The following is a 15,984-nucleotide window of genomic DNA, read 5'->3' as shown; positions in this document are numbered from 1 at the left end:
TGCAAGGCACTTTCACCAAACAATAGATTTAATATTTCAGATGCTATGGCTTTTCCTATACAGAAGCTGTAACACTTATTATCATATAACATTTATTTAACTATACTGTCATTGTGCCCCCACCCAATTAATGCACCCCTTCACTTACAAACAAATTAACCTAACTTTGCCCATTTAAAATTAGTTCCTAATATTGTTACAACCTACTTTTTAGCTGAATAAAATGCAGGCTCTTGCCACGCAGCTAGCAACTGGTATAATGCTGATTGGCTGGAATCACCAAAACTGGGCTTAGCATTTGACCTCATGCTATCCCTACTAGGAATGGGCAAGTCTATCAATTTCACTTTCTCATTTTTCCATCCTTAAGTTCAGTTCTTCATATTTTCCACATCTGTTCCTGATACACTTTTCAAAGTTTCATGGAAGATTAATCAGCATTTTCATACAAATTTCTCCAAATATGCACATGCTTGCATAGCAATTTTCCCTAAAGGAATGCATTTCTATATGTTGTTTTCATGAAGATGCATCTTTTGTGCACACTTAACCATAGTATGCACTTTTTATCATCATCTTCTCTGGTGATCATGCATAGCTGAGTAAGATTGTCTTCCATAAACACGGTTTGAACAATGAGTCTGTAAGTGGTTGTGGAGGCCAGGTCTGGATTCACACGTCCTTCCACAGTGGGGACATAGGTTTCCGGGTTGGAAGTTGATCACAGTGAGGGTTTGCTAAGTGTGCCTTCCTCTTAGCACGTTTCTCCCTTTCATCCTGAGTTCGAGCGTCTTCAAAGCCCATGACACCTTTGGTAAAGGCTGTTCTCCAATTGGAGCACTCGCAGGCCAGTGTTTCCCAATTGTCGGTGTTTATACTACATTTATTTAGATTTACCTTGAGACAGTCTTTAAACCTCTTTTGATGACCACCAGCATTACGCTTTCCATTTTTAAGTTCAGAATAGAGTAGTTGCTTTGGAAGACGATAATCAGGCATCTGCACAACATGACAAGTCCAACGAAGTTGATGTTGAAAAATCATTGCTTCAACACTGGGGATCTTTGCTTCTTCCAATACACTGGTATTAGTTCACTTGTCTTCCCAAGTGATGTGTCAAATTTTTCGGAGACACAGTTGATGGAATCTTTCGAGGGGTTGGAGATGGCGTTGATAAGTTGTCCATGTTTCACAAGCATGCAGTAAGGTTGGTGGTACAACAGCTTTGTAAACAAGCATTTGGGTTTCCCTGTGAAAGTCCCGGTCCTCAAACACTCTGCGCTTCAATTGAGAGAAAGCTTTCTGCGGCTTTCTTTTATACATAATACTTGGCACTGCATTGCAAAATTAGGAGATGTGTGAATTTCAAAGGATGGTTGTGTATATTGTTGAGGAAAGTGAATTGGCTTAGGGTTGCTTCGAAAGGCACAGTGAGTATGGTGTGTCAGACTAAGACCTGGGAGACCAGGGTTCAAGAACTGCCACTTGGCCATGAAGCTCACACTGGAATTACTTTGAGCCAGTCACTGCTAACCTACCTCACAGGGTTGTTGTTGGGATTAAATGGGGAGGTGGGATTTAGAGGAAAAGGTGGGATAGAAATGGAATAAATAATTTCTGATTCCCACTGCATTCTTTTAACTTCTCCTGTATTGGTGAAGGGTTGCCAATCACTTCTTTAGGATAAGCTAAAGCATGGAATTAAATAATGCAGGATCAGGCTTCAGTGAGAAGGAGCCTGTGCGGGCTGTACATAGCATGTGTTTACATGCACAGCGCCACTCCACTCCCTACAACCCATGCTTTCCACAGTGGGGCACAGAACTGCAAACATGGCACTTTGCTATAACGGGCAAGGGGAAGCCGTGAGTGCATTTAATCTGCTTTTTTTCCAGGAGAGGGCAGCATCAGCCTAGTAATAAGCCTCCTCTGTAGATTATGAACTTGGTCCAGAAGAGAGAGACAGAGAAAAGGCTGTATATATAATCACTGCCCCAGATCAATACCACTATTGTTTTACGATCTAGCTCAGGGTAGAGCAGCTGAGTTGCATGCAGAAGTCCCAGGTTTGACCCTTGACATTTTCAGGTAGAACTGGCATTGTCACCCTGTCTGAAAGTTTGGGAGAGCTGCTCCTGGTCACTGTTGATCATACTGAGATAGATGGGCCAGTATTCTGACTTGGTGTAAGGCAGATTACTATGTGCCACTTGGGCAAAATTGCATTCCGTTCTGGTAAGCTGCCCCCAAAGCTAAATTAAGAAGGCAAGGGTATAGAGGCTGCCTGTAGGTGGAGGAAATAGGAGCTAGGGGTCTTAGTAGACCACAAACTTAACATGAGTCAATAGTGTGATGCAACAGCTGTTCTAGGCTGCATCAACAGAGGTCTAGTGTCCAGATCCAGGGAAGTAATAGCAACACTCAATTCTGCCTTGGTCAGACCACACCTGGAATACTGTGTCCAATTCTGGGCACCACAATTTAAGAAGGATGTTGACAAGTTGGAACATGTGCAGAGGAGGGGGACCAAGATGAGCAAAGGTCTAGAAACTAAGCCTTGCAAAGAAGGCTTGGGGGAATTGGTTAGGGAATGTGACTAACATACACATTTTTGCAAGCAATTTCTCCTAATCTAATTTGTTTTTGTATCTTGTTTTCATGAATATAATCATTTTTATGCACATCTAATATATGCATGTATGTAATCATTGTTTGGTTTGAGAATTGCATCGCAAAATTCAGACAACTGCAAATTTTGAAGAATGATTGTGTTTCAATTCTCATGTTTTGGGGCAGTGCAATTTTTTATCGATTTGCATTTAAATGTGATCAGAATCGAATTTCACCTCCATCCCTATGCGCTTACAGTGGACACTTTGCAACTTCTCTACCACAATGATAGAGCAATTTTGTATTTTTAATTTTGTGACTTTATTTGTGTGTGAGCGCGCCCATGATGCTGTCTGCTGAAAAACATTCATTCGGCACAATTTCTTTTTGGTACCAAAGTAACAAGACTAGCGCCTTTACCTGAGCAGCCTCATTCATGGCTTGTTACTGCCTGGTTCAGAATACGAATTCGTCTAGCTCCAAATGCTTGGGTGCATTACAGATCAAGTGCCATTTCCCCAGGGAGATATTTCCTGGCTCAACATTCAGGATGGGTTGATATGCTAATGTTGGTTTCTCTCAGTTTCTCCTTTTGCCAGTGTTTATGTTCAGTCCTCCACAGTTCTGCTTCATTTTGCGATATATTTTCAAGAAAAGCCCTCATGTCCCAGCACTTAAATTCATCTTTATCCTGCTACACACAATTTTATGCCGTATTTAATTCAGTCTAATGTGCCATCGAATCTAATGTGTACCTCCAATTTCAGAACCTTGAAACCAAAAAAGTATTTGCTGGCGAACGTAAATGTGCTACCAAATCTAATGCACACCTTAATTTTCACAACATAATTTGACCAAAAAAGCTGAGCATTAGATTTTAGTAAATACGGTATGCAGTTTCCCTTAATATATTTTTTCCAAAGCAATATGTTCATATGCATGCTTCCCCTTAATGCACACATCATTCTGTGTATTGGTGGGTTGGAGAGCCGTACAGCAAAATTAGAAGTGCAAAATTGGAAGCATGTCTGTGTTTGCATATTGCTTAAGGAACTACAAATTAGGGAGTTTCATATTTAGAGCACAAAATGAGACATTGCTCATCAAGCATCAGCCAGCATTCAGCTTCATGAAGCTGTTCTGTAGATGACTCCACAATTGTATTTCATATTGGCTCCTGACTCTGGCTTGCTAGTTGAGAAACAACATGCCCAGACCACCTGATCAGAAACAGCTTGCTGTTTGGCAAGTCTGTCCTCCATTTGGGCCAATTCTCTTATTTCCTCAACCGGGTTTAGAACCCTGCCAGGAGTGGCTGTGGCAACAGCTCCCTGATTACCAGCTCAATGGTCAGCTTTGGAGAGAGGCAGATAGACAAGAAGACCTCCCCTCATGAGGAGGAGAGACACTCAATAAGCCAGAAGGATCAAGGCTTGGTGGGTGGCACATTTAGCGAGGGTCCCAAGTAGGAAAAGATCAAGGATGGAGGAGTAGCAGAAAATGAAAGGAGTAAAGACCTAGACTGTGGGCAACCTTTGCTCTATAGCAGCTTTAAAAGGTAAAGGGACCCCTGACCATTAGGTCCAGTCGTGGCCGACTCTGGGGTTGTGGTGCTCATCTCACTTTATTGGCCGAGGGAGCCAGAGTACAGCTTCCAGGTCATGTGGCCAGCATGACTAAGCCACTTCTGGAGAACCAGAGTAGCGCACGGAAATGCCATTTACCTTCCCACTGGAGTGGTACCTATTTATCTATTTGCACTTTGATGTGCTTTCGAACTGCTAGGTTGGCAGCAGCAGGGACTGAGCAACAGGAGCTCACCCTGTCATGAGGATTCGAACTGCCGACCTTCTGATCAGCAAGTCCTAGGCTCTGTGGTTTAACCCACAGCGCCACCCGTGTCCCTTCTATAGCAGCTTAGGGTACAGGAAAAGGATGCAACTCTGGGCCTAGCCACCTCAGTGGTGAGTCAATGAGGGAAAAGGTTGACTGAAGGTAGGAACACAGGAAGTTGCCTTATATACCAATGGTCCACAGAGCTCAGTATTGTCTACGCCAGTGGTGGCCAAACTTGGCCCTCCAGCTGTTTTGGGATTACAGTTCCCATCATCCCTGACCACTGGTCCTGTTAGCTAGGGATGATGGGAGTTGTAGTCCAAAAACAGCTGGAGGGCCAAGTTTGGCCACCACTGGTCTACACGGACTGTGATAGAGGGGGAAACAAGGCTGATTAAATGGACAGATTTCAGAAGGGCTCTGAGGATGAGAAAAGTTTTAAACTCATCCAAGGGAAGAGCTCACCAGGTGTTTTCCAAAGGGAAGGGGCCCCCTGAGATCTTTGGTGGGAGGGTAGAGGCACTGATAACATAATTTTGTTCCCTGGTATGTTGTTATTGATGCTTTCGAATTATGGTGCTGGAGGAGACTCTTCAGAGTCCCATGGACTGCAAGAAGATCAAACCTCTCCATACTTAAAGAAATCAGCCCTGAGTGCTCACTGGAAGGACAGATCCTGAAGCTGAGGCTCCAATACTTTGGCCACCTCATGAGAAGAGAGGACTCCCTGGAAAAGACCCTAATGTTGGGAAAGATGGAGGGCACAAGGAGAAGGGGACGACAGAGGACGAGATGGTGGGACAGTGTTCTTGAAGCTACCAGCACGAGTTTGACCAAACTGCGGGAGGCAGTGGAAGACAGGAGTGCCTGGTGTGCTCTGGTCCAGGGGGTCACAAAGAGTCAGACACGACTAAACAACAACAACATGTTGTTATTTTTTGAAGGGTGCATTGAAAATTACAATTTCCAAGGGGCAATGTAATGAGATACACATGTGCCATCATCACTCATCAGCCAACAGCACTTGGGGGAAAAGTGAGTCCCCACTCCCACCCTGATAATTATCCAAGAAAGCTAGTAAATACCAATTTATTTTGAACTGAGCTCAACTGAGGATGTTTGCAGAAATGATTTGGTGCTGTGGAAAGGTGATTCCAGAATCCCAATCTAGTCTTATTTCCAATCAGAGAAAAAATTGCAAATGGCAATATATCTGCCTCAACCCCTTCCTAGCATGTATTCCCTCTCAGCCATGCTATGGAGAACAGGATTGTCACCGTCCTTGAGGGGAACAGGAGAAGACAATATCTGTGATGTTTGATTAAAAAACACTTGAGTGATGGACAAGTCAAATAAGGTTTGTGTATTTAAAGCATTAATTTATTAGAACAGTAACAAAGAACAGAGAGAATCATGCTAATTAAAAACAAACAAACCAAAACCTCCTACTGTCTTCTAGAGGACTCCACCATGGAGCCCTTCACAGAACACCAGGCCAGATCACATGGAAATGTCTGCTCAACCAAACCAACGCAATGGGCTGAATGGTGGTCCTGATCCTTGGCACCCTTGCGTCCTGTGCCACTACGACGATTTGCTTGTGTATTTCCTTCGTGCTTTCTCATTGGGCTGTTGTGGTCCTCTTCAGAGGTGCAGACATGCAAGTCATGGCTGATGGTCACTAGCATAACCCTATAGGTTATATGGCTTAATGGAGAGGGCAGAAGCTGTCTGCCTGTGAATGTGGGCTGTGGACACACGTGTGGATCTTTGCTCTTAAGAACATAAGAAGAGCCTTCTGGATCAGGCCAATGGCCCGTCTAGTCCAGCATCCAGTTCTCACAGTGTCCAACCATAATGCCTGTGGGAAACCAGGGAGCAGGACGTGAGGACATGAGTAACTGTACCCTCTTGTGGTTTCCAGCAACTGGTTTTCAGAAGCATCCCTGCCTCCAGCTGTGGCAGAGGCAGGGCATAGCTATCTTGCAAGGCTGGGAAGAAGGGAGTCCTGAAACTTGACTTGGCTCTTAGGTAGCCCACAATCCGATTCACACAATGTCATATTTGAGCATCGGTCGCCTGGCTTCTCAACCCCAGAGAAGAATGTTAAGAATAAGTGTCTTCCTTTCTCCTTTTTAGCATCTGGAAAGTCCTTGCGATATGACTGTTGCAGATGAACTTTTTATTTTTAAAGGCACATGTTGGTTGCCTATGACAGATGCAGGGTCTTAGCATCACAGCAGACGGAGCAATTCTGCAGAGAGGCGTCCTTTTGCTTGAAACACTTGCCGTCTTGCTATGCATCAGTATTCTCAAAAGGCCACTTGGTTTTGCAGACAACAGTCCAGAGCTTCGCAAGTGGTCAAGTTGTGTAATAAAGTTGACTCCCCGTCCCCGTTTAGCACAAAGGGCATTGTTGGTGGGCATGATTGCAAATCGAGAGAGAGAGCGGATGTAGGAGAATGTGCGTGCGTGTGTTAACCAGAAAATGTTCTGCTCTGCTTCGGCATCCATGGGATCCAAAAAGTAATAATTGGGGGGGGGGGGAGAGGGAAACTAAAAAGTATTGACGACTGAAGGAGACCTGACGGCAGCTTCAGCGTGGGATTATGTTCTGGGATGAGGATGGAAGGCAGCAGGTAGACATGGCATGGAGTAGGTGTGAATTGTAAAGAAGGGGAAGCAGTGCAGATGGAGCCATCGGTTTGGGGAGCAGGCTGCTATAAGGAAGCGAAAGAACAGGAGAAAACTCTCAGCCGCAATATATGTGGCACGTGACTTTTTCTGTGGACAACGGGATAAGATGAGCTCTGCGTAAAGGTAAAGGGAGCCCTGACCATTAGGTCCAGTCGTGGCCGACTCTGGGTTTGCAGTGCTCATCTCACTTTATTGGCTGAGGGAGCCGGCGTACAGCTTCTGGGTCATGTGGCCAGTATGACTGAGCCGCTTCTGGCGAACCAGAGCAGCGCACGGAAACGCCGTTTACCTTTCCCCTGGAGCGGTACCTATTTATCTACTTGCACTTTGATGTGCTTTCGAACTGCTAGGTTGGCAGGAGAAAGGACCAAGCAATGGGAGCTCACCCCGTTGCGGGGATTCGAACCTCTGACCTTCTGATCGGCAGGTCCTAGGCTCTGTGGTTTAACCCACAGCGCCACCCGCATCCGAGCTCTGTTTAAGTCAGTCCAAAAGTCCTTCTAGCTGAGCATCCTGTTTGCTTACTCTGGCTGATCAGAGGCCTTTGAAAAGCCCCCAAGCACGGCATGAAGGAAATAGTCTTCTCTGCTGCCCCCCAGCAACTGGAACTCACCAGCAAGCTGTCTCTGAGCCTGGAGGAATGCTGACATGACTGACAGCTGCTATCAAGGACATAGCCACCCATGAATTTATCTAATCCCTTTATAAGACCACAAGGATGAAGAAAACATTCGGACAAAGATCAATCTTGGGATCCTTCTAGCATGAAAGGCTTGAGAAATCTGCCATGGCCCATGATATCCACGGATGATCTATATGTTTGTGGAGATCTACTAAGTGTGGGATGTCTTGTTACAAATGCAGAAACTTGATGTCCCTCCACCTTTTTGAAACCGTGGGGTAGCTTTGTACAACTTTGCAGTTAGAATAAGGTAGGCCCACTGAAAGCCAACTAAATATAGCTTTGGAGGATGGATCCTCCAAGGGGCTTGCCAGGTAGCCACCCAAGCAATAGACCATATGGATGGAACCTTTGGTCCTCCAGATATAGCTTAACTACAGCTCCTATCACCCCTAGCTATTGGTCATGCCAGCTTGGGCTGATGGACATCATAGTTCTCCACATCTCTGCAGACCTTAATGGATGAGGGTACAGAGAGACAGAATAACATAGAATTGGGTTCTAAATAGTTTTCCTATGACATCTAAAAAAAACCACCACCAAGGAACTTGTAAGTTCAACCAACACGTCGTCCATTATGGGAAACGGTAAGGTGAAACAGTTTGAAGTGGGTTTGGAGTTTGGGGGAGTGGGAAGACTGTAGAGAAAGGGGGTGAGGACAAATGCATAATTAGTTGGCCTCGCCTGTCATTGGCTCAGCTATGCTCTCTAGCGCCACCTACTGTTGGCCTCCCTATCTTCCACCCTACCTATCTGAATCTCCACTGGATCAGTCCATTTGTCACAAGGAAGTGGAAGCAATGATACCTTGGAAGTGAACTGCACTCAAGGGTGCTCTTACGAAAGGTGAGTGCTACAGAGTCAAGTGGAGATTCTCCAGATACCTTCTTCTGATTCTCAATGGAGTGGTGTGGGGAAGGGAAACAGTATTTCCTCCCCAATTCATTCATTCATTGATTCATTTATTCATTCATTCATTCACAGCAAAACCTGCAAGTCCACTAATGAGCTAGCACATTGAAGAGACATTGGCATGAGTGGCTGGCCAGCAAAACGATATTTGGGCCTGAATGCCCACTTGTCGGAGTTCAGTCATCTTGTTGTGTATGTGCGTATCTGCATGTGTATCGGTGTTTTTGTGTTCTTTCAAGTGGAATGTAGTTTCCCATCTCTTTGCATCTGGGACAGCTGGCATTTGGGGAATCTAGATGGATGGTTTCAGTCTGTCCAGAGTCTGGATCCTTGTCACTTACGCAGGCCTGCAGAAAGTGGGAGGGAGGGAGGGAAGGAAGGAAGGAAGGAAGGACAGAAAGCTATCAGATGAGAGCTCAGAATATGGCACATACTCAAAGGCAGTTGTCAGGGTGCCTTTCCTCAAATACCCTCCTCCCACTAAGAGTATCTAAATTGAGTAAAGTAAGGCATTAACAGGGCATGGTATATTGTAGAAAGAGCCTTTCTCTCTGCCACACCCCTCAAACACCCCAAATTCTGCCTTTGATTTTTTTTAAAAAAGAATATTTTTATGTAAAATATATTTTAAACAAAAACATTTATATGTAAAATATGCAATATGTAAATTCAGCACGTGTGTGTGGCCATCACTGAGCATGGGGAGGGCAAAGATGGCAGTCAAGGAGCTATGCAGGCCAATGAAACTCCTTCCTCTTGTCCCTTGGAAATCCTGCTCAGCCTCCATACCATTTTCAGTGAGTGCACCCAGCATGGCCCCTCTACATTACAATTGCAGTCCTGAGGACTGGTAACTTTTTAAGCAGCAAACAATCGAGAAACAAGTGCAAGTCGAGGTTATTGAGGTGCTGAATTCTGAACACGTTTCTGTGCTATTGTGGGACTCTCACAACACACACAGGAGGTATAATATTTCTTCGTCTGCATGCCTGCGTGTACCACTAATTAGGCAGGTGGCATTATTGTTTTAAACTGTATCATCTGGTTTTCACTGGTATGTCCCAGGATAGGTTACAGCATTTTAAAATTCCGAATTAAAATCAGAATAAGGTGAGGTCCTGAAGCATATATCTCAGGCTAGGGTAAAGAGGTGTATCTTCAGAAAATGCTACCTATTACTAATACTACTAGAAAAATGTCTGTTGTTCTACCTCTCAGGAATCTCCCCAGGCCACAACACTCCTCCCCAGCCTTCCTCCCTGTGTGTCTCTGGTCCAGCTTGCCACTGACACATGGACCCCGGACACTCCTACTCCATGTAGACCTTCATAGGATTGTCCTTTGAATCTACACTGCACCTTTTCGGGGGTCCTCCAACCCAACCACACACACACACACACAAAAGAGAACCCCCCCCAGTACATTTTGTTCTACTTCAGCTTCAAGTTTCCTTCTGCTGGATTAGTAAATCAGGGCACTGCCTCAGATCCTCCAAAGGCATTGCATATTCCCTCCTTGCAAAACCTATAGTGCTGGAAATCAATATTTAATCTCTTGCCTCATCAATCTAAACAGGGTGACAGAATGGGGGGAAATGCAGTTCCGGACCAAAAACAAAACCCAAAGGTGCTGGCGTTTTAAGAGCTGACCTCAGGCCATTTTTGCAAACTGTTGGCGCCAGTCACAAAACGAGATTTCGGAGCAACAAAAACAAGGACTTCTTCACGCTGAGAACAGTTCGCTTACAGAATTTTCTGCCACAAGACGTAGTGATGGCCACCAACGTTGACATCCTTGAAAGGGGATGGCCACTGTGAGAACAGGGTGCTGGCCTAGACGCGCCATTGGGCTCTGCTTAGGTTCTTGTGGTCATGTTGGCTACATGCTTCTCCCAGGATTTGAGGGAGAACCTTAGACTATCCATGCCTTGGGAGTTATTGCAAGAAGAGGCAGTCCGGATGAGCCCTTAAGTCTTAGAACTGCCCTTGTAGAACTCAACAGGGAAGAGGAGGGACATAAAATCAGAATTAGCTCTGGCTCCACCTACTGATGGCCTCCCTGTAGGGACGCAGGTGGCGCTGTGGTCTAAACCACTGAGCCTCTTGAGCTTGCCAACTGGAAGGTTGGCGGTTCGAATCCCCGCGACAGAGTGAGCTCCCGTTGCTCCGTTCCAAGCTCCTGCCAGCCTAGCCATTCAAAAGCATGCCATTGCAAGTAGATAAATAGGTACCTCCATGCGCCAGTAGCGGTTTAGTCATGCTGGGCACATGATCTGGAAAACTGTCTGTGGACAAATGTCGGCTCCCTCGGCCTGAAAGTAAGATGAGCGCTGCAACCCCATAGTTGCCTTTGACTGGACTTAACCGCCCAGGGGTCCTTTACCTTTTACCTTGGCTTCCTGCTATGACTGGAACATCAGTCTCCAATCATAATGGGGCGTTCGTGGTGGATTTATACTGGAGTGTACAAACATCATTCCACTTTTTAAGTTGTTCTCCAATGTTTCCCCAATGTTGCAGCGTTACTGATGTTTGGAGGGCCAGTCTTGCATTATCGCATAACAGAAGCAGGATGGAAACAGACCTGGGAATATTTGTTGCAGGATTCCAGCAGGGAACCCATGGACCATGCACCAATTTGAAACAGAGCAGTATGTCCACCCTGAAACCTTTCCAGGCCAAAGCAGAGAGTCCAACATATATCCGCCCCGGTTACCATCCTGAGCACAAATCATCCCGAATGCACAATCGGAAAGAGGTCTGGAGGGGCCCATACTTACAGGTATGTCTGCTTGAACAAAAGGTTGGAGGGCTTTTCATTGACATGGTAGAGAGGGAATGGGTCAAATCCACCAATGAAATCAACTGAAAGAAAGAAAATCCAAAACTCATGCATAAAACAATGGTGTGGTTGAAACAAAACAGAAGGAGGGTGAAGATGGCAAACAGTAAACCAAAGGGTGAGGGGGTGTGCGGAAAAGACCAAATGCAAAGGTGCTAACCAGCAAAGCCTGAGGGCAGAATCCTGCCAAATTTAAGCACATGCACGCCTTGGTGATTTCAATGGGAGACTAAAGGACAGGCTTCACTCGCCTGCACTGAAATTAAATGAACGTAACCATCCTTAAGGGACGTGGGTGGCGCTGCGGGTTAAACCACAGAGCCTAGGACTTGCCAATCAGAAGGTCGGTGGTTCGAATCCCCGCGATGGGGTGAGCTCCTATTGCTCGGTCCCTGCTCCTGCCCACCTAGCAGTTCGAAAGCACTTCAAAGTGCAAGTAGATAAACAGGTACTGCTCCGGCAGGAAGGTAAACAGTGTTTCCGTGTGTTGCTCTGGTTTGCCAGAAGCAGCTTAGTCATGCTGGCCACATGACCCAGAAGCTGTATACCGGCTCCCTTGGCCAGTAAAGCGAGATGAGCGCTGCAACCCCAGAGTCGGTCACGACTGGACCTAATGGTCAGGGGTCCCTTCACCTTTAACCATCCTTAGCTTTAGCTAGATTGATCCCTGGGTTTCTTGCAAACTCCTAGTGTGGTGTAGTGGTTAGAGTCTTGGGCTGTGACCTGGGAGACTAAGGTTTGAATCCCTCACTCAGCCATGAAGCTCAGTGGGCCCATCACTGCCTCTCAGTCTAACCTACTTCACAGGGTTGTTGCGGGAAATTAAATGAGATGGGGCAGAACCACGTGCGCCAACTTGAGTTCCTTGGGATATAAATGCAATAAAATAAATAAACATTTAAAATGGAAATGCTGGCAATGTGGACTTCCATGATGAAATAACCATCCAGGACTTTAACATACTTCTTTTGGTCAGGCACCAGTAAAACAATCCAGAAAGGAATGGGTTCCTTTCCACAGTTATCACAGTGATGCAGTGGCTCAAGATTTGGGGTTCCAGCCCAGCTGCAGGAAGGTCTGAGAGGCCTTGGAGTCTGAGAGCAGCTCTTGAAGTCCTTGTTCCTCTGGCCCACCACAAGCACATCCCCAGCTCCATCTGGTACACAGGCTGAGACCCTACCTGCCCATGGACTGTCTTGCCAGAGTGGTGCATGCTCTGGTTATCTCCCACTTGGACTACTGCAATGCGCTCTATGTGGGGCTACCTTTGAAGGTGACCCAAAAATAGATTGGTGACTGGGAGTGGCCGCCAAGACCACATAACACCAGTCCTGAATGACCTACATTGGCTCCCAGTATGTTTCCGGGCACAATTCAAAGTGTTGGTGCTGACCTTTAAAGCTCTAAAAGTCTTCTAATAGTCTGGTAGTTGTTTTTCTCTTTGACATCTGATGGGAGGGCGTTCCACAGGGCAGCACCACTACTGAGATGGCCCTCTGCCTGGTTCCCTGTAACTTGGCTTCTTGCAGCGAGGGAACCATCAGAAGGCCCTTGCGTTGGTGGACCTCAGTGTCTGGGCAGAACGATGCGGGTGGAGACGCTCCTTCAGGTATTATTATTTGTGTGGGGTGTGTGGGGTATTAGGGGAGGGGTAGTACCTCTGGTGGGAGAACATGTCATGGTGCTTCAGAAACAGTTTGTCCACCTTTGGTCCCCATCCTGCACTTAGCTGTCACCTGGAAGCTCCAGGAAGCTGCCAACATGTGACAACCGTCACACCCCAACCGTCACACGCCAGCCATCGACTGGCTGGCTAAATGAGGGTGGCTGATGGGTCTCAAACTCTCAGTGACTTAGGGACTTCCCCTGCATGAGAAGACAGGCTCTTGTGGATTGAGCGGGCAGGAGCAATAGTAGGTCCAATGGTCAAGAAGGTGGTTTCTGTATGTGCTGTAGAGGGAAGTGAGGGGCAGATGGGGCCCATCAACCTGGGAAGGAACCTGGGAAGAAAAACTCTGAGTCTAAACCTCTGCTTGCCAGAGTGGTGCATATCTTTGGGAGAAGAAAAGGCTAAGGAGCAAACCCAGAATGGAGTCCCTAAGATGTTTGGATGGTGCCTGTATCCCTCCTTTTGGCAACTCCTGCTGCTTAGCTGGTGCCAATCATATTGCTCTGTGCTCTTTTGGACCACACCAGCGAGGCCAAGAGAGGAGTGTTGTCTAGGGAGTCCAGGACCTCCATACGCACTGCCCAGGTTTGCGCCCCAGAGAGGTCACTTTGGTGCTGCTAAAACAGCAGTTTGACTTCACCCCCAGAAGCGCACTCCATTGTCTATCGAGACAGACAGATGGCAACAACAAGTATCCTGGGAAAGGGGATGGGTAACCAGTTGAAACCCTGAACAGGCCAACTCTGTACTGCAACATCATAATGCAGGTCCCAGTTGTTGAACTATCACTCCCAAACTGAGTAAAGTGTGAATAGCGGGTTGTGTTATTGTTTCCGCCTCCCACCCCCACCCCACCATGGTGTGCAAATTGTGTTAGCGCCTGGCAAGGCACCTCTGCGCTTATAACGACTTCCTGCTCCAGAGCAAAGGAGTGTTTTCAAAGAAACCCACAAATGGGGGAGAAAATTAAAAGGCAGCTCAAATTGGCTCAGGTCACTGGAAGGCTCTACTGCTGAGAGTGTGAAATATTGATGGTTTGTCAGTGTTAATTATTGAGGCTGGCATTTCGGAATTGGAATGCCGGAAGAGGGGAGGGGAAAAGGATTTGCTGGGGATGGTGGGGGGGGGGTGCAGAAATTAGCTGCTGTGAATTTCTCAATAAATCACTCTCCCCCCACCAGCTCAGTGACATCTCTTTTTATTTTATTGGCTTTTCTCTTGAGATTCACCCTCCCTCACCTAGCCTAATCGACCTCCTGCCCACTCCCCATCAAAGTTACTCCTTTTATTGCAAATATATAGCCATAGTTATTTTAAAACAAACTAAGCTCAGTTCTCGACCAAGTACAGATATATTAGCCTAACTAGAAGGGGTGGCAATGAAAGTGGTTGAAGCTGTTCATTACAGGCATTTTAGAGCATTGTAAATTTAAAGGCCAGCTTCTGACGCAACGCCGATCAATAAAACCACCGTGAAGAACACATCTTTTAGACAGTTTCAAAGAGAGATTGCTGGAGTAAGTGCTCTTTCCGCCCACCCCAGAATTTGGAAAAGCACTCACACTACTCCACTCAAAATAAATACAGCCACTTACAGCAATTGAACTTAAGGCGTTGTTTAACAGGAGATTAGTGACCTGGCCGCAATATTTGTTGAGCCAGCCGATAAACACTTAGGGCCCAGTGCAGCCCAAGCTAAGCACTTAAACAGTGCAACCCTAAAGCACAGTCCTCCAGGAATAAGCACAATAAATAAAGACCAGGCTATCTTAAAGTTTAGCTCAGGTCTTGTTTGTGGGTTTCTCATAGGTGTTCACCAGGAGGACAAGAAGCTGAATGAGCCATTGGCAATGCCGGATTTACGTATAAGCAGGGGCAAGCGAAGGCGTTGTGACACCCAGGGCGGGCGTCGCTACTTACGACTCATGCGCCGTACATAGTGACACCGCACATGTGCTGTGCATAGTGGTTTGCCGACGCCAGTGCTCCAGCACCATACAGACGGTGCTGGGATCCTCTGCTCGCGGCTGTAAACCGAGGATCCTCTACATGTGGCTGTAGCGGCGATGGAGGGATCCCCCCGCCATCCGTACGGTGCTCAAGCAGCGCCGGCAGCAAACCGCAATGTACAGCATATGTGCGGCAGCATTACGTACAGCACATGCATGTGACGCTGTACATAGTGGTTTGCCACCGGCACCGGGATCCTCCACATGCGGCTGTGGCAGCGCAATGGCTACTTGCGCCGCGACGAGCCCCTGGGGGTCCTTCTTGTCACCTCCCAGACATGGCACCTGGGGCACACTGCCCCCCCATTGAGATGCCACTGCGTATAAGCTAAACAAGCAATAGGTTAGGGCCCCACTCTCTTGACCCCCCCCCCCAAAAAAATTCAAGGGAAAAGCCCTCTGGATGTACATTTCCAAAATATCTGATAAAAACAAATAAAATAAAACCTACATACAGCAACAGTGTTTTGTGTTGTGTAGGCTCCTGTGATGTAAGTCATGGGCCCCGCCTGCTAGCCTGCTCCCTAAAAGATCACTGGTTTGCCCATTTCTATATATAGGGTGCCTACATTCTGCATGGACTGGTTGTAACAATTACTTTGATGAAATACGTACAGTGGTACCTCTGGTTATGTACTTAATTTGTTCCTGAGGTCCGTTCTTAACCTCAAACTGTTCTTAACCTGAAGCACCACTTTAGCTAATGGGGGCCTCTCGCTGCTGCTGCG

At 46.6% G+C, this 15,984-nt stretch overlaps 1 protein-coding gene across 3 annotated transcripts in view; it reads right to left on the bottom strand.

The window, feature by feature from the left end:
* Window positions 1-5,804: 5,804 nt before the first annotated feature.
* The window catches only part of NKAIN4 (sodium/potassium transporting ATPase interacting 4), a gene marked incomplete at its 3' end in the record, with an annotated part of 97,996 nt that continues 87,816 nt past the window's right edge, over window positions 5,805-15,984 (bottom strand). Inside the window, exons 6-7 of one of the 3 annotated variants that reach the window (XM_081917346.1) lie at window positions 11,517-11,601; window positions 5,805-9,084 (exon numbers count right to left, since the gene is read on the bottom strand). In XM_081917346.1, the coding sequence (XP_081773472.1) occupies window positions 9,075-9,084; window positions 11,517-11,601 (95 nt within the window). Of the gene's footprint in view, window positions 9,085-11,512; window positions 11,602-15,984 lie in introns of those variants that run through there. The other 2 variants (XM_081917348.1, XM_081917347.1) reach the window with 2 other exon arrangements.

Source organism: Podarcis melisellensis (assembly GCF_964234715.1).
Source record: "Podarcis melisellensis genome assembly, chromosome: 6".
In the NCBI taxonomy this organism is placed as follows: Eukaryota; Metazoa; Chordata; class Lepidosauria; order Squamata; family Lacertidae; genus Podarcis; species Podarcis melisellensis.
This window is presented reverse-complemented; position numbering and strand designations above follow the sequence as displayed.